Source organism: Danio aesculapii, unplaced genomic scaffold (assembly GCF_903798145.1).
Source record: "Danio aesculapii unplaced genomic scaffold, fDanAes4.1, whole genome shotgun sequence".
Classification (NCBI taxonomy): domain Eukaryota; kingdom Metazoa; phylum Chordata; class Actinopteri; order Cypriniformes; family Danionidae; genus Danio; species Danio aesculapii.
The window spans coordinates 84,035-104,034 of record NW_026613630.1 but is presented as its reverse complement, the minus strand read 5'-3'; the positions used below and the strand labels follow the sequence as shown (position 1 = coordinate 104,034).

Genomic DNA, 20,000 nt, shown 5'->3' with positions numbered 1-20,000 from the left:
TTTAATGAAGTACCTGTAATTACAAAGCGGTGCTTTTCAAAATAGGGTCTTTTATTTTTGTCAGGTGGAACCAGGAAAAAAAAAAGACCAACAAAGAGCAAATTTTCCGTGGCTTCTTTGTCTGAATAGTGCTGGATTTATTTTCTTAGTGCAAAAGCATTTTTAGTGCAAAAGTATAGTGCAGAAGCATTTTTCTCAGATTTAATTTAATTTAATTTAATTTAATTTAATTTAATTTAATTTAATTTAATTTAATTTAATTTAATTTAATTTAATTTAATTTAATTTAATTTAATTTAATTTAATTTAATTTAATTTATAAATACAATAATTTAATTGCGTTTTAAATTATTTTTACTTTGAGTTTAATTTAACTTTTTAATTTAACATTATTTATTCTTATTTTCTAAATATTTTAAATAATCTATTCATTTTATGCATTTATTTCATTCAACCATTTTTAAAAAATTGTTTATTTAATAATTAATCAATAAAATGTAATAATTTAATAATTGATTTTAATTAAAAAAAATTAAATACTTTAATTTTACTTTAATTTTATTTCTCAGGTTTATGTATTTATAGTTTAATTATTTAGTTTTATTTTTCATTTTTCATTTAATTTAACTTTTTACCTTATTTTATTTAAAATATTTTTAAAAATTTTTAAATTTCTCTTTTTATTTGATCATTTTGTTAATATTTTTATTTAATCCATTATTTTAATGTAATTATTTAATTGAGTCATTCTGTGTATTTTTTAAATATTTAATATTTAATAATTTATATTAATTAAATTTGTTAAGAAATTTGCTTAACTTTTGTTTAATTAACTTTCTCAGAACAGATATTTCATATTTATTTTCATTTTTTTATTTGATTTATATTTTATATTGCTTTTAATTTATTTAACTTTTTTTTTATTTAGTTTATTTTGCTATAATTTTATTAAGTCCATTTAGTTTTATGCATTTATTTCATTCAGTCATTCACTGTATATTTTTAAATTTAATAATCGATCTTAATGAAAATAAAATTAAATAATTTAATTTTACTTTACTTTTGTTTAAGTTTAACTTAATTTAGATATTTTACTAAATTACTATTACTATTTTTTCATTTATATTTAATTAATTTCTTTAAGTTTACTTTAACTTTTTATTTTGTTTAACTTGTTTTTTATTCAACTGTTGACTTATTCATTTACTTTATCTTGCTACGATTTTATTTAATCCATTTGTTTAATGTATTTATTTCATTGAGTCATTCAGTGTAATTAAAAAAATTTACTAATTTATGCTAATTAAAACAGAATAACTTTTTGCTTTCCTTTTGATTAATTTCATTTCTCAGAACAGATTTTTTTTATTTATTTTTAAATTATATTTAAATTATTTATTTAATTGTTTTTGTATTTCATATTGCTTTTTATTTCATTTAACTTGTTTTAACTTTTTATTTAGATTTTTCATTTCATTTAATAATTTTTTTTTATTTAGTTTATTTTGCTATAATTTTATTTAGTCCATTAATTTTATCATTCAGACGACGCAGTGGCGCAGTAGGTAGTGCTGTCGCCTCACAGCAAGAAGGTCGCCGGTTCGAGCCTCGGCTGGGTCAGTTGGCGTTTCTGTGAAGAGTTTGCATGTTCTCCCTGTGTTCGTGTGGGTTTCCTCCGAGTGCTCCGGTTTCCCCCACAGTCCAAAGACATGCGGTACAGGTGAATTGGGTAGGCCTAATTGTCCGTAGTGTATGAGTGTGGGTGAGTGTGTATGGATGTTTCTCAGAGATGGGTTGTAGCTGGAAGGGCATCCAGCATATGCTGGATACGTTGGCGGTTCATTTCGCTGTGGCGACCCCGGATTAATAAAGGAACTAAGCCGAAAAGAAAATGAATGAATGAATGAATTTTATCATTCAATGTAATTTTTTAATTTAATAATTTGTCCTAATTAAAGTTAAATGGAATATATAAATTTTACTTATTACGATTAATTATTTGTTTAATTTTGTTTCTCAGAACAGATATTTGTTTTTTTTTATTTGTTTATTTATTTTTTTTTATTTTTAAAAATTAATTAACGTTTTATTTACACATTTAGTTTATTTAGCTAATATTTTAATGTATATATTAACTTTTTGTTTATTATTTTTGTTAATATTAAATTCCATTTGTCCATAACCATTTTATTTAATTTTATTTTTTCCAAATTTAATTTTTATTTATTATGAATTAACTTTTTGTTTAACTTTTTATTTATTATTTAGTTTATTTTGCAAGTATTATATTCATTGCATTAATTGTATGTATTTATTTAATTCAGTCACTCAATGTAATCTCAGTTTCATGTCACAGAGGTGCAGATATCAGAAGAAATGAAAAACCCTCCAATAGTTGATTCCTTCCTGGTCTCGTTGGCTCTAATATGATAAAAGCGCATGTAACACATTTTGTGGCGTGTGAATGGTACGTCTGTGTATGTGTGTGTGCTGGATGAATAGAGGACAGCAGCTCCACTTCTCCAATAACGCTGAAGGTGTAAAGCGGCTGCGTTTCAATCCGCCGCTGCTTTTCTCTGTAGCGCTGCGAACAAGAGCAATTTTCTCCATGGGTGATGAGCAGAGCATGCTGGGAATGATTTCATCTCCTCCAGATCAGATGGATATCACCGTGATTGATTACGTGATGTAAAAAAAGACAAAATAACTTGAACATCCTCAAAGCTTTGGTCTTTCTGTGTTTTGCTCTCAAATCTGTTTTTTGGTTTCTGCTTTTGCTGTTTTATTCTCATTATTGTGTTGAAGATTAAGTTGAATTATTTTGTTTTTGATGAAGGCAAAACTCTGTGGTTGAATAGGGTAAAACATTTGCTAATAGTTACCACCATACTTCACAAAGTTAATTACATTAGGAATTGGAACTTTTTTGTATTGTATATTTTCTACAATTTTATTGTATTTTTATTTATTTTATTATATTTTATATTTTATTTTATTAAATTTTTTATCCTAATTACCAAATTGATATGAATTACCACGTTTATTTTGGCATATTTAGCTTAAAATAAAATTAATGTATATTTATTTAAATTTCCTTATAAAAACAATTGTATTTTAAATTATTTTACATTTATGTTTAAATTTATGTTTAATTTTTATTTAATCGATTAATTTTACGTATTTATTTCATTCAGTCTTTCAATGTAATATTTTACTTTAATTATTGATCCTAATAAAATTATTTAACTTTTGTTTACTTTTATTCCTCAGAACAGATATTTCAGATTTTATTTTCATTTATTTTATCATATTCAGAATTATTTTTATTTATTCATTTCATTTTTTATTGTATTGTATTTTTTATTTTGTTTAACTTTTGTTTTAACTATTTATTTATTCCATTGTTTATTCCAGTGGTCACCAAACTTGTTCCTGGAGGGCCGGTGCCCTACAGATTTTAGCTCCAACTCTAATCAAACACACCTGAACAAGCTAATCAGGGTCTTACTAGGGATACTTGAAACATCCAGGCTGGTGTGTTAAGGCAAGTTGGAGCTAAACTCTGCAGGGACACCGGCCCTCCAGGACCGAGATTGGTGACCCCTGATTTATTCAATGTCACTTTTTATTATGTATTGATTTTGTTTATTTTGTTAGTATTTTTTTAATCCTTTAATCAAAGAAGTAAAATATAATTATTTAATTATCTTTACCTTATTTTATTTTATTTTAGTTCTCAGAACAAACATTTCAGATTAGTTTTGTTAAAATTTAATTTATCTTTTTTTACCTTTTATTTGATTTCCTCTTATTTACTTAGATTTTTTTCCTTTTTATTTATTGTACTTTTTATTTATTTAGATTTTTATTTTTGTTTAATTTTATTTCTTATTTATTCATATTTTTATTTTACTTTTATTTCATTTTATATCTTATTTATTCAGATTTTTATTTTACTTTTTATTTCATTTTATTTCTTATTCAGATTTTTATTTTACTTTTTATTTCAATTTATTTCTTATTTATTTAGATTTTTATTTTACGTTTTATTTTATTTTATTTCTTATTTATTCAGATTTTTATTTTACGTTTTATTTGATTTTATTTCTTATTTATTTAGATTTTTATTTTTATTTTTATTTCCTTTTATTTCTTATTCAGATTTTTATTTTACTTTTTATTTACTTTTATTTCTTATTTATTTAGATATTTATCCCTTCACTTTATGCATTTATTTCCCTTAGTCATTTAAAGTTCATTTAATAATTTACACAGCGGATGCCCTTCCAGCCGCAAGCCAGTACTGGGAAACACCCATACACACTCATTCACACACATACACTACGGCCGATTTTAGTTTATTCAATTCATCTAAAGCGCATGTTTTTGGACTGTGGGGGAAACCGGAGCACCCGGAGGAAACCCACACCAACACGGGCAGAACATGCGAACTCCACACAGAAATGCCAACTGACCCAGCCAGGACTTGAACCTTCTTGCTGTGAGGCGATTGTACTAACCACTGAGCCACTGGGTTGCTCCTAAGTATCAGGTTCAAAACATTAAATTAGGAAAATGAAATTGGAAAAAAAGGTGCTATATTTGAGTCTTATGTTATATATTCGTCTTATTGAGTTTTGCTATTAAGTTTATCTGGTAATGCTACTGTACGTATTTTCTGCCAAACAGCAGGATTTAAAGTGCTACTTAGTGCACATGTCACATGCTATTTATGTTAATCGTTACCTTTTTTTTCCTCTGAGGACATGGAATGTTATTTATTTATTTATTTTTACTTTAATCGCGTGTTTTTATCTTTTAATAGCATCCACACGTGTGACGTTCTGATTCTGTCCTTGAAAAGCTCTCTATGGCTGCATTTGTTTTGCAGTTAATCTGCTGTTTTAATTGCATTTCTACCTTTTAATGAAAAAACAAGTCAAGAGAGATTTCGAAACACTAAAGGCAAAGCTAAAATATAATACAGGGTTTGCCACACATTATTATGATACATTCATTCTTTCATTAGTTTGCGTTTTTATAAATAAATGTTTTATTTACATGTTTTTGGATTTATTAAAACTTGTCCAATTGTTTTATGAATGTTTATTATCAAAACTTGTTGAGACTTTAGTGTTTTATTGTAGATTTTAGTGTTTTATATACATATAACAAGATTTAACAATTTTATTTATTATTAAATAGGTTTGTTTAGATTTATTATTATATATTTATTATTAAGTTATATTATTATATAGATTTTTCTTTATTATATTATGTTTAGTCTAGATACATTTTTTTTATTTGTTTTTCTTTGATTTATTATTCAAATTTAGTTTATTTTTTGTTGGATTTATTATTAATTAATTTATAATTTATTATTAAAATGTGTTCATATGTTTTTTTATGAAATACTTTGGGCTCTATTTTAACGATCCAGGCGCAAAGTCTAAAGCGCATGGTGCAAAAGCATTAAAGACGTGTCCCAATCGACTTTTGCTATTTTTAGGTTACGCCCAGGCGCATGGTATAACAGGGTTGTGCTTATTCTCTTAATGAGTTATGGGTATGCTTTAAGCCTAACGTGTATTAAACCAATCAGAGCCTCATCTCTTATTCCCTATTAGAGTCAGGTGTGTCACACCATGGCACATTTGCTATTCACATGGCGGACTATGTTAGTGGAAAAACTGAATGCTTTAATGGCGCGGTCTATTTCAGTTTCTCAAAACAGCAACACGCCAACAATGTGCCTTAACACACCTGCTTTATAGACTAGCATACCTATGAGTCCACAAAGTGGCGCAAATGGATTTGCCATTTAAGCAACGTGGCGCAAAACATGAAAATTACAGTTGCGCTGGTCTGAAAATAGCAACACATCACACCAAACAGGTCTTGCTCCTTATTGCGCCTGGTGTATGATAGGGCCCTTTGTTTTAAACCGATTTTAGTGTTTTGTATACGTATATCTAAACTCTTTTTATCATTTTTTAAATGTCAAATATTTTTATCAAGATTTATTATTACATAGGTTTGTCTAGATTTATTATTATTTATTGTTTGTTTTGTCTAGGTTTATTTTGAAATAGTCTAGATTTTCTTTCTTTCTCTTTATTATATTATGTTTAGCCTAGATAAATTTTTTAATAGTTTTGACTATTAGATTTTTTATTCATGTTTATATATTTGTTTATTTTTGTTGGATTTATTTAAACTTATTTGTTTATATCTGTTTTAGGTTTACTGTATATAGGTTTATTATTAAACTGTGTTTATATGATTTATTGGTAATACTTTGTTTTAAACAGATTTTAGTGTTTCATATACATACATCTAAACTGATTTATCATTGTGTTAATGTTAAATAGTTTTATCAAGATTTTATTAAATAGGTCATCTGGAGTTATTATTATAGATATAATATAGTTATATATTAAAGCTTGTTTTGTCTATAGGTTTATTTTTGAATAGTCTAGATTTGTTTTGTAATTGTTTTGCCTTATTCAAGTTTAGTTTTTGTTTGTATGATTTTTTAAAACTTGTTTTAACGTATTGATTTAATAAATAGTTTTATCTAAGTTTATTATGAAAATGTGCTTATAAGATGTATTATTAAATCGTTTGTTTTGATTAGATTTTAGGGTTTTAGATACATTTAGATTCTAATCAGTTTTATCACAATTTTAAACAAGCTATTGTTAAACTTGTTGTTTATATTTAGTTTTTTTAAATGTTTTTTTATTTATTTAAACTTATTTATTAAACTATCTCTATATTTATTATTAAAATATGTTAATAAGATTTATCATTCAATCGTTATTATCTTCATTATGTTTTGTTTAATCTTATTTAAAGAGTTTAAAAAGTTTAACCACCAGATTTGTTACTGTTTTGTCTAGATTGAATTTTGGTTAGTCTTGATTTATTTATTTATGATTCGTTTAGTCTAGATTTATTATTAAATTAATCTTGTTTTATTATCTATTTCTAGATGCAATCCCCCCACTCCAATATGCGTAATGGTTTTGTCTCGATTTTAATTTTTTTTTGTTCCTCAGGGTCTGTTGACGTCCGGTGTGGATTTCGAGTCTCTTCCTGCCGCTCTATCTTTACCAGCGGAGTCTGGTCTTTATCCGGTTACTCTGGTTGGAGTTCCTCGCACTGCAGGCAACATCACAGTCAACGGTCAGATTCAAACCCTCCCATTATGTTAATGTTTCTATAACTAAATAATTAGTTCAGACTTGTCTAAGTAATTACATTTAGTAAAGTAACACAAAAAGTTAACAATTTAGAGTAAAGTTAGAGTAAGCTAACAGTAAATCTTCACTATTACTTTTATTTTCCACAGGTAATACTGTAGCACAGTTTTTTTGTCAGTCAGGAATTTCTTTGCTTGTACTTTTTATCACCTATTTTGTTGCTGTAGTAAAATGTGCAGCAAATATTATCGGGTGAATATGGAGAGCATTATGTAATTGGTGTATTAATATTGCATAGAAAGTAAATAGGGTTGATTCAGATTTCATCAGTATTCTTTTCCAGTGCGCTTCAAAAGCAAGCGGACCAGCGACAGCAAAAATAAAATGAGAAATTAGTGTCTACTGAACATTTATGCTGGACCGTAACGCTGTAATAATGCCTGAAATCAAAGTCTAGCGTTTCTCTGCTCGAATAAACCAGCTAAATATCCTCTCATTAAAACAGGATAAACTCGTTGATCCCTGCTTTATGGCCGTTCCAGCCGTTCGGAGCGTCTACAAATCAAGCGCGTTTCAGAGGACTTTAATGAGCTCTAATTGCCTTCAGATCATTAGTGTGATGTGATGTTGTTGGTTTTGCAGGGTATCACACGTCTGTGTTCGGGGTGAGCAGTGACTGTCTTCTGGAGGGTCTGATGGGGGTGAAGAGCAGCGGGTGTATGGTGGAGGTGGTCCCGTCCCTGCCTCGACTGCAGCTCAGCACGTCTTTACCCAGGTTCACATCTATTTCTTCTTTATAATAGCATTCATTCATTTATTTTCCTTCGGCTTAGTCGCTTTATTCATCAGGAGTCGTCACAGCGGAATGAACTTATCCAGCATTTTTTACACAGAAGATGCCCTTCTAGCTGCAACCCAGTACTGGGAAACATCCATATACACTCATTCACACACATACACTACTGCCAATGAGACAGAGCATGCAAACTCCACAGAGAAATGCCAACTGACCCAGCTGGGACTCGAACCAGAAACCTTCTTGCTGTGAGGTGACAGTGCTAACCACAGAGCCACTATGGCGCCCTTTATAATGGCAACACTCATCATTTTAAAGCTTATCCAAGCAGTTTTTTAATCCATTCAGTCGATCTCCGGGTCTGGTGGGAGCAGTTTTAGCTTAGCTTAGCATAATTCATTAAATCAGATTAGACCATTAGCACCTTGCTCAAAAATGACCAACTAGTTTCAATAATTGTGCTACTCCTTTGTAGTTACAACCAGTGTGCGAGTTACACCCTCCTAAATATTGATGATCCCCTGAAAAATGGACTTTATGTAAAAATGGCTTGCCATATTTTATTGAAAATTAAATGCTTAATCGTAGTAAAAATGTGGGTCTGATACGTCTGAAAAGATATAGCAACAAACTACAATGCATAACCCAGCTTTTGGCCAAATTTGGGGCTTGTAGCATTAAAGCCCTTGGAGGAGATGGAGTTTATCTTAGAAGATGGAATAATAATCGTAAAAGGTTTAAATGTTTTAATTAAATTTCTCAAGCCAACATAATACAGTAATACCAATAGTAAGTTAAAGAGCCCCTATTATGCATTAAAAAGGGTCATATTTTGGTTTTAGGAGTCTCCAACAACAGGCTGATATGCATGCAAGGTCAAAAAACACTTTCATTGTCTTATAATGTGCATTTATTTGTATCTAATTATCTCATCGACTCCTATATGATTCGTTCAGCGCTTCATTTGCTCCCAAACCCCTTCTTAGCGCGATGCTAATCTGTACTGATTGGAGCGATGACAGTTGCGATTGGTCGACAGCGTTCAGCGCGAGACAGAAAGAAATGCCCACCACGGCTTATCAACAATATTGAAGTAGTCAGAGTTCAGAGTACATGTGTGAGCATACCTGCCAACACTCCCGTTTTTCCCGGGAGTCTCCCGTATTTCCGACCCATCTACCGACACCCTCCCGTTTTGTTATTTCTCCCGGAAAACTCCTGTCATTTCAACCATCCCCCCACCCCCCGGTTCTTAGCATTTTCGTACGGTCTGTGAAACCCCCGGGTCGCCAACATTGGTGAAGGATCCGATCGCAGCGGCAGCCCGAAACATGCTTCATAGTACTTACTAACACCACAGTACACAGTACCCAGTTTGCAACAGTGTTACTCAGATACCTCACCCCAAACCTCGTAATCCCTGTTGTAAACGTGTAGATTGCTGAAGCACTCGTCAGAAAAATGATGGGAACACAGAGCAAGGCTGGGGCTATAATGCTAAGGTATTTTAGCCAAAATAAGCCTCAACCACTGACTCTTCACAGCATCATCCTTCGGTAGAGAAAGTAACACTAACTTTCCCTCTCACTTCAGAGCACAGCGTCCTTGCGACATGATTAAACCGGTGTCTGCTACAGTGTTTGTCTTCTTCTTTGCTACTGTGTTTGTGGGCAGGGTCAGGGTTTTTTATTTTCCTGGGTTGTGCGTGCAACAAATGGGCGGGGCTTAAGTTCTGTATCCACGTCACGCTGACACAGCTAAAGACTCTATCAAGATGATTCAATTGAAACACTTTCAGATTAAAGCCATAGCTGGATATTTAACTTCACTTAGAGCTGTGTTACACACTACATGAAAGGTCATTCTCAAAAACTCTTAATAGGGGCTCTTTAATATAAATTTCGTGCCCACCTCACCCAATAATAGTTTATACAATTATCAATTTATGATCGTGCCTGTTAACTGATAGACTGTGTGTTCAAAATATGTATTTTTTTTTGTAAAATAGATGCTTGTATCTTTAAATAGCTTAAAAATAAAGTCAAATTAGACTCATAGTGTGTATTTACATGTATATTGATGCCTACTTGCGCATGTAAGTCGTACAATGAACGCAATCTTTCATAATCATCCATTCATCGCTGCATGCATGCAAACGTGTTACATTTTGGCCTAATTTGCAGATTCATGACAAAAATATGTCATCTTTTATAATTGCATGTCTGTTGAAATTGCCCATCACAGGATACAGTATAAATCAGAAGCCAAAGATGATCCCTAAAACACTGAAGACATGAACAAGTTGAATTAATAAATTAGAAATTAGATTAAATATCTGAATTTGGCTCAACGAGGCATGTATACACAAACTACTGAAAAAAGCAGACCCCCTATGGTCAAAGTATAATTCGCACATTAAACGTGTACAATGAAAATGATAAGTTTATATTTTCTAGGTTGATATGGCTAGGAACTATACTATCATTCTGGCCTAATAATCAAGAAACTTGCAGCAGTACCATGGCTGGAGCAGGCGAAATGATCGTTTGAATTATAGTATAGTTCTGAGATGGCCTAAAAAATAGCAACTTTTTATTGTCCGTCGGTCTTAGTAGATGATTTAACTACAGAAGTGTCCAGCTTTAAATAGAAAAATGATCAAAACTGGTCATTTTAGAACGAGATGCTAATGGTCTAATCCGATTCAATGATGTATGCTAAGCTAAGCTAAAAGTGCTCCCACCTGACCCAGAGATCAACTGAATGGATTGAAAAATGATAAAACTCAACTCTAGGTGACTTGTACAATGATCCTATTTCCAAAACAAGTGTAGCGTTCCTTTAAGGTTGTGTAATTGTAGCCTACTAATGTTGTAGCTGCGGTAGTCTGGCCAGTTTTATAGAGATGTGAGTTTGCTCAGAGCTGTCAGGAATCAGAGGAAGTGTTCAGGTGGTTATTCTGGGTCTCAGACATCATGGCCGATTGCTCACAGAAAGCCCACGGACTGCCTGATGCACACTGCACACCAAAATAAAATAAAAGTTGCGATTTTATAGGGCTGCTGTTGGCAGGTTTGGGAGTCAGGATTGCAGAGTTTTTTTATTATTATTATTATCAGCCTACCAGCTAGCAAAAGTTTCACTGTAAACTTTGAATCATGCATGATGCATTGACAGCCAAGAGGGGTGAAAACTTTTAGATTTTGAAGATCATTGTAGATGTAACTCATTTTGTCTACTGTGAAACACTAAATATATTATGTTGCTTTTGAAAGGTGGTACTCAATCAAGAGAATCAAGAACACAATGAAAATTTGGTTAGCAGCTCTTGGAGTAAGGCTCACAATAAACATCATAAGTATATATATTAATTAAAATATATACGAAGATGGGCGACGCAGTGGCGCAGTAGGTAGTGCTGTCGCCTCGCAGCAAAAAGGTCACTGGTTCGAGCCTCGGCTGGGTCAGTTGGTGTTTCTGTGTGGAGTTTGTATGTGCTCCATGCGTTCGCGTGGGTTTCCTCCGGGTGCTCCGGTTTCTCCCACAGTCCAAAAACATGCAGTACAGGTGAATTGGGAAGGCTAAATTGTCCGTAGTGTATGTGTGTGAATGAGTGTGTGTGGATGTTTCCCAGTGATGGGTTGCGGCTGGAAGGGCATCCGCTGCGTAAAAATGTGCTGGATAAGTTGGCAGTTCATTCCGCTGTGGCGACCTCTGATTGATAAAGGGACTAAGCCGAAAAGAAAATGAATAAATGATATACTAAGATAATATATATTAAGACAAAGTAAAAAATAAAAAATCTTTAACATTTTTTAAATGTATTACTCATAATACAATAGAAACTAGGTGAATATTGATGTGTGAGAAAATATATGACAAAAAAAATTACGTTAAACCAAGGTCCTGACTCACTGTGGTCTTTAAAAATCCCATGGCACTTCTTGTAAAGAGTTGGGGTATAACCCCGGTGTCCTGGTCAAATTTCCTCCATCATGGCCTACCAATCATCCCCATCCACTGAATTGGCTGTATCACTGTCTCTTCACTCCACCTATAGCTGGTGTGTGGTGAGCGCATTGGCGCCGTTGTCTTGTGGCTGCCGTCGCATCACCCAAGTGGATGCTGCACACTGGTGGTGGTGTGGAGAGACCCTCCCCCCTCAGGATTGGGAAGCGCTTTGGGTGTATGTCCATACACAATAAATGCGCTATATAAATACACACATTACATTACATTACATTACATTGGGTATTAGGTACACCTTACTAGTAACGGGGCTGAACCCCCTTTTGCCTTCAGAACTGCCCTAATCCTTCATGGCATAGATTCAACAAGGTACTAGAGATATTCCTCAGAGATTTTGCTCCATATTGACATGATAGCATCACGCAGTTGCTGCAGATTTGTCGGCTGCGCATCCATGATGCGAATCTTCTGTTCCACCACATCCCAAAGGTGCTCTATTGGATTGAGATCTGGTGACTGTGGAGGCCATTTGAGTACAGTGAACTCATTGTCATGTTCAAGAAGCCAGTCTGAGGTGATTCACGCTTTTTGACATGATAGCAATACTCAGGTAGGCTGTGGTGTTGACACGATGCTCAGTTGGTAGTAAAGGACCTGAAGTGTGTCAAAAAAATATCCCCCACACCATTACACCAGCACCAGCAGCCTGAACCGTTGATACAAGGCAGGATAGACTGTTGCCTTTCTGTTAGCTTGAACCAGTGTGGCCATTCACCTCTGACCTCTGGCATCAACAAGGCATTTGCGTCCACAAATCTGTAAACCCTAGAGATGGTTGTGCGTGAAAATCCCAGTAGATCAGCAGTTTCTGAAATACTCAGACCAGCCCGTCTGGCACCAACCACCATGCCACGTTCAAAGTCACTTAAATTACCTTTCTTTCCTATTCTGATGCTCTGTTTGAACTGCAGCAGATCGTGTTGACCTCGTCTACATGCCTTAATGCATTGAGTTGCTGCCATATGATTGGCTGATTAGAAATTTGCGTTAACGAGTAGTTGGACAGGTGTACCGGTGAGTAGGCCCACACGGAATCTGCGTGCGCAGAATTCCGCAGATTTTTTGCCCATCATTAATTCTGTTTATTTACTTGAGTAAATATGTGTAAATCTATATTTATTCAGTTTTTAAATTAATTACAGTAATATTATTGACTAATATGAAAATGTTCATCTGATTTATGTACAATGTAGTTTGTACAGTAATATTTTCTGTCTTTTCGTAGAGATATTATATGAGAGACTTGCTTTGTTTACCAAATAAAGTGAATCTAATTGGATTTGCATTTTAAACATTAAATAAAAGTTAAAAGATATTCTTTTTTATTTCACATATTAAGGTTTTAGTTATTATACTCCCAAAATAATTCCACAGAAATCCACTGATTTTTAACAAAATGCTCCACAGAAATAGCAAAAAACGTCCGCAGATTCCGTCTGGCCCTACCAGTGAGTCTAGGTTAAACTAGGTTAATTAGTTTAATTAGCCAAGTCATTGGACAACAGGGGTTTGTTCTGTTGCTAATCAAACATTTATATAGTATTTTAAATATTATTATGTAATTAATAAAAAATGACCACAGCAGTTTGTATGTATATATACAGTTGAAGTCAGAATTATTAGCCCCCCTTTAAATTTTTTTCTTTTTTAAATATTTCCCAAATGATGTTTAACAGAGCAAGGAAATTTTCACAGTATGTCTGATAATATTTTTTCTTATACAGAAAGTCTTATTTGTTTTATTTCGGCTCAAATTAAAGCAGTTTTTAATTTTTTCAAATCCATTTTAAGGTCAAAATTATTAGCCCCCTTAAGCAAATTTTTTTTGACTGTCTACAGAACAAACCATCATTGCCTAATTACCCTAACCTGCCTAGTTAACCTAATTAACCTAGTTAAGCCTTTAAATGTCACTTTAAATCATATAAATCATATAAATCAACCAATTGTTATTACAAGTATTACAAGACAATATTTTAGTTTCATAAGCAGAGCTACAGTTACAACCTCTCATCCATTTTTGAATTGTCTCCTCCCATTATGATCTTTTTGTCTGGACTCAGCAACATTTCAAAACAAATTCATGTTGTCGTCTCCCAGTCTGGCAGAAATTTAATACGAGAATCATTTTGCATATTTTCACCATTTTTTGTTCTTTAATATGGTTTGTTTGAGAGATTTTGGCAGCCCAAAGACAATAGAAGATCCCAAAGCATCCAGAGCTAATTACAATAATTCCTTACAGGCCTCTGTACACACACATTACACTCCATTTGACAAGATTGTCAGTCATTTTAATCAGATTTAGCCTGGCGGAGGCCGCCGTAAACATTCATTCTCAAGGACATTCCAAAATATTACTTTTCAAACATAAATTAGTCTGTTTGAAATGATATTCAGAATGAAACGAAACTCGCTCTGGAGGAAGTAAGATTTATGTAGATTTGCATAAAAGTTGTAGTAGAAGAGAAATAAAATACATTTAAAAAGGTGTTATTCGTTCATTCATTCATTCATTCATTCATTTTCTTTTCGGCTTAATCCCTTAGGCAGAATGAACCACCAACTTATTCAGCATTTGTTTGACGCAGCCCTTCCAGCTGCAACCCATAACCGGGAAACACCCATACACACTCATAAACGTATTTTTAAAAGAACAAATGATTCATATTATTCCATTTTTGGCATGTCATTAACTTAAAAGTTATGTCATTTAATTAAAGGGCTAGTTGCCTTCTTTCATATATTTTGGTCTGTTCATGTGACTCTGAAATGTATTCTGTTTTGTTGTGAATGGATGATTTATAAAATATAGAAAAAACTTTAAGATCTCAATCTGATGGCCCACATTTTTTTAAGCTTTCTTTTGTAAAAAATTTAGTGCGTCACAAAATTCCAACATGATTTTATCAAATAAAAGTTTAAATTCGTATTTTATTTATCTTAAACTCAAAGATCTGGTAATATCATGTATGCTCATTATGTGTTGTAGATTCCAAAGTCTCTTAGTTTTATTTGAAGTTATCCTAAATGAACTAAAAGAGCTGTTTTAAGCATATTTCATGAGTTACATGTACAATTGATTGAGACTGATCTCAGAACTAATGTTAGGACAGTTATTGCTTACTGAGCAAAGCAACAAACTTGTTTCAAAACAAAACGCTTAATTTAACTTAATGGTTTACAAATTTAAGTGGACTGAACCTAAAACAAATAAACTGGGTGAAGAAATTACAAGAATTGTGTAGTTTCAGCTCATTTAAACAGGTAGTTTGAAGAAGCGTATGGAATGTTTGTGTTTAAAGTTTTTCTTAAATGATAGTTCACCCCAAAATTAAAACATACTAATTATTTACCCTTCCTCAAGTCATTCCAAACCTTTATAGAGTTTCTTTCTTCTGTTGAACTCGAAGATATTTTGAAGAAAGCTGAAATCCTTCTAAAAGTCAATGGTTACAGGTTTATAGCTTACTTTAAAATATCTTCCTTTGTGTTTAAGAAGAAAGAAAGATTTTTTTGGTGAACTATCTCTTTAAACCTCAGCTGAACTATCCCTTTAAGCCTCAGCTTTTCCCTTCCTTCATTAAAAAAGTCTTTTGTAATGTTGAACCTGAATTTGTGCAACAAACACATCCTGAAGATCTGCTCTTTGTTTGGTTTAGCTAGGTGTGTGCATGGCATTACTAAATCAGAGGTGATATAAGCAGGCAAACCGCATGAGAAATCACTGAAGCGAAGCCCTAATAAAGCAATTGACTCTTTTAATTGAAAGGCAGCTGTAGAAAAGAAGGGTCCACCTTTCAATTAAAAGAGCCATTGACCTTATTGATATGGCCGTCGGCTGGCCTTCACCATAGTCCTCTGGGGTGAGCATTAGCTGCAGCAACACGCAGATGCATTCGATGGGACTTTCAGCTAAAGAGGAAACCTATAATTGTTTTTATTTATGAGAATATGTTGCTAATTGACATCATGTCTGTCTTCAACTAGCTTTGTCTGTCATTGTATTGGTCTCTTATTCTTTTTTGTTTTGTACCTGCCCATCCTCATGTCTGTCCACCTGTCTGTCTTTCCCTGTGTATTCATCTGTTTATCTCTCTGTCTGCCGGTCCTTATTAGAGAAGATTGGTCTATGTCTAGCCATCTATCTGTCATTCAGAGTCATCTAGTGTATAGTTTTTGTCTGATTTTGTCTCTCTATCCATCCATCCATCCATCCATCCATCCATCCAACCATCCATCTTTCCACTGTATAATGTCCATCCATCCATCCACTGTATCGTGTTCATCCAACCATCCATTCATCCATCCATCCATCCATCCAACCAACCAACCAACCAACCAACCAACCAACCAACCAACCAACCAACCATCAATCTAACCTGCCATTCGTCCATCCATCCATCCATCCATCCATCCATCCATCCATCCATCCACTGTATAGTGTCCAACATCCATCCATCCATCCACTGTCCAACCAACCATCAATCTAACCATCCATCTATCCACTGTAGTGTCTATTCATTCATCCATCCACTCAAACATCCGTCCATCCAAACATCCAACTAACCAACCAACCATCAATTAAACCAACCATCCATTCATCCATCCATCCATCCATCCATCCATCCATCCATCCATCCATCCATCCATCCATCCATCCATCCATCCAACCAACCATCAATCAAACCATCCATCCATTCACTGTCTCATCCATCCATCCATCCATTCACTGTCGCATCCATCCATCCATCCATCCATCCATCCATCCACCCACCATCAATCTAACCTGCCATTCGTCCATCCATCCATCCATCCATCCATCCATCCATCCATCCATCCATCCACTGTATAGTGTCCAACATCCATCCATCCATCTATCCACTGTAGTATCCATCCATCCATCCATCCATCCAACCAACCATCAATCTAACCAGCCATCTGTTTGTCCATCCATCCAACCATCCATCCACTGTAGTGTCTATTCATTCATCCATCCATTCAAACATCCATCCATCCTAACATCCAACCAACCAACCAACCAACCAACCATCAATTAAACCAACCATCTGTTCATCCATCCATCCATCCATCTATCCAACCAACCATCAATCAAACCATCCATCCATTCACTGTCCCATCCATTCACTGTCCCATCCATCCATCTATCCATCCATTTACTGTCGCATCCATCCATCCACCCACCCAACCAATCATCAAACCATCCTTCCATCCATCCACTGTATAGTGTCAATCCATCCATCCATTCATACATTCATTCATACATCCATCCAACTATCAATCAAACCATCCATCCATCCATTGTAGTATCTATCCACCCATCCATCCATCCATCCATCCATCCATCCATCCATCACTGTCGCATCCATCCATCCATCCATCCATCCGTCCGTCCATCCATCCACTCATCCACTTGTCCATCCACCCACTCCTCCATGCCCACTGTTCTTTTCATCTATCCATCTGTCTGTCTTTCTATCTCTGGAACATTTGAGATGTAAATGCGTTTTCATAATGCAGTTTCAATGTAATAATTATGCAAATGAATAATAGATTCTAATTACTATCATAATACCTGCCGTTTTACATTTATTTGTACATTTAGCATACAGTTTTCTCCACAGGTTCACTCTGAACTTCTTGATGATATTATTCAAAGCAATCAAAAGTACTTAATCCTCTATGTTGTAAAATTCCCTTAGATTTGTGTTAACCTAGAGTATTTATGCCTTTAGAATCTCACCATGGCTTTAAAAATATATGATGGGATGCATAAAATAAGTTAAATACCATCTGCTGTCAAATCAGTAATATACAGCTTTAACGTTCATGCAATGATTTCTTTGCTTGCATCTTTCATCATGGTCTAGGTCAGCTCATCTGTCCACTGAAGACCTGTCTACCAGTGTGTCCCTGCAGCTGTTTAATGGCGAGACTCAACAGTTGACCATCACTCTGGAGAACATCGGCTCAGAGACGCTGAACACGCTGGAGCTGACGTCCAAAACTCTCAGCACTAAAGGTACACACTACACAAAGTCTAGGCTGGTTTATACTCACTGCGTCCACAAGTTCAATTGGACATCATCAAGGTGTCATTGCGGTGTAAATTTGGGTCCACACGACATTATTTTCGGCTGGCTTTGTTTGTAACTTCACACACAGCTCCACATCCAAACTTTAGAAATCTAGTCCTTTAGAAGTCCTTTAGGTTTCTTTTGAAGCTTTGAGAAAACAAATGTCACCACCCTGCTACGGGATGCTTAAGTTTACATCACTGTTTTACAATTAAATCCTAATCTAATCATGTCAAACTTTATATCGTTGAAAGGTCTAAGATTTCTTAAGACATATTTTACCACTGCTTTGTTTGTTTTGTAGGAAGAGTAATCGATTAAAGCACATTTACTGTCACTTTACAACCTATTGAACCATTTACAGTTACATTTTAAACTATAATATTGTAGTCTAACCATAAAGAAATCATGACAAACTACATATCATTAGAAAGCCCAATGTATAGTTTCCATATCTGGTGCATTTTGATGGATATTCTGGGTACTTCATATATATTACTGAGGAACTGTATTCACTTGCAACAAGGACACTCATCAGAGTTGTAAAGAATTATTCACCTGCATGGAACACACTCACCTATAGTTATGTGATGCATTGTGTGTAAGCTTTACTAAAAAGGTAGCTCTTTAATCTTGTTTTCAACTAAGAGAGTGTGTCTGAGCCTTGGACATTATCAGAAAGGCTATTCCAGAGTTTAGTAGCCATACATGAGAAGGCTTCACCTCCTTTAGTAGACTTTGCTATACTGGGTACTTGATGGATATTACTGAGCAACAGTTCTGACAGGGATTCGAGTGTCCCCACAAGGATACTCATCGTAAAGCATTACTTTGCTACAGCAATCCACATGTTAGCTTGTTTTTTATTGGTTTTAGATGTTTTTTATAGGCTAATTTTAATTTGTATAAAAAGTATGAAACAATATGGTTTACATTCCTTAAAACATAGGGGGCTTCCTTGTATGTTCACCAGTGTAAACTGGAATGGTCATGTTTGTTACTGTGGCCAAAAAAAATCTTACTGAAAGCTAATTTTTTGAGAGATCAACTTCAAATTCGTAATATAATTTAGTTCAGATATTTAGCTTTGATTTATGTAATATATTAAAGTATGCATTTATTGTTTTATTATTTTCATAAGCATAAAGTCACATTATATTTGTTTTAATTAACTTTTTGAAAAAAATCACTTCAGCTACAATCTGACTTCTGTCTTTAAAATGAGACCAAGATTAAATAATAAGAATAATTATTATTAATTCCTTAGATTTATATAGCGCTTTTCTGGACATTCAAATCGCTTTACACATTGGGGGAAATCTCCTCATTCACCACCAGTGTGCAGCATCCACCTGGATGACGCGTCGGTCAGCCATATTGTCCCAGAACGCACACCACACACCAGCTGATTGGTGAAGAGGAGACAGAGTGCTGAAGCCATTTATGAAATGAGGATGGTTAGGAGGACAGATGGCAAATTTGGCCAGGATGCCGGGGCTAAACCCAGACTCTTTTTCGAAGGACATCCTGGGATTTTTAATGACCGTAGAGAGTCAGGACCTCGGTTTAGTGTCTCATCCGAAAGATGGTGCTCACTGAGCAGTATAGAGTGCCTAGCAATATACTGGGGCGTTAGGACCCACACAGCCCCTTGCTGCTCTCACTGACACCACTTCCAGCAGCAACCTAGCTTTCCCATGTGGTCTCCCTTCCAGGTACTGACCGGGTGGAGCAGCTTCAGTGGATGACCATATGAGAGTTGCAGAGAGCTAGCTGCCGGCTATCTGTGCACCATAGCGTTGAAGGTCGACATTTAGTTTAGTTGTTGTCATTTCGTTTAGTGTCCTTTAGTTTTTGTCTTTGTCCAAAAAG

The 20,000-nt window shown here is 34.1% G+C and overlaps 1 protein-coding gene across 1 annotated transcript in view; it reads left to right on the top strand.

Annotated features, from left to right (window-relative positions):
• Positions 1-19,884, top strand: part of LOC130219957 (trafficking protein particle complex subunit 9-like) — a gene marked incomplete at its 5' end in the record, with an annotated part of 21,784 nt that extends 1,900 nt beyond the window's left edge. The window contains 4 exons of the mRNA XM_056452455.1: positions 7,062-7,188; positions 7,848-7,980; positions 17,922-18,073; positions 19,844-19,884. Of these exons, the coding sequence (XP_056308430.1) occupies positions 7,062-7,188; positions 7,848-7,980; positions 17,922-18,073; positions 19,844-19,884 (453 nt within the window). The remainder of the gene's footprint in view (positions 1-7,061; positions 7,189-7,847; positions 7,981-17,921; positions 18,074-19,843) is intronic.
• Positions 19,885-20,000: the final 116 nt, after the last annotated feature.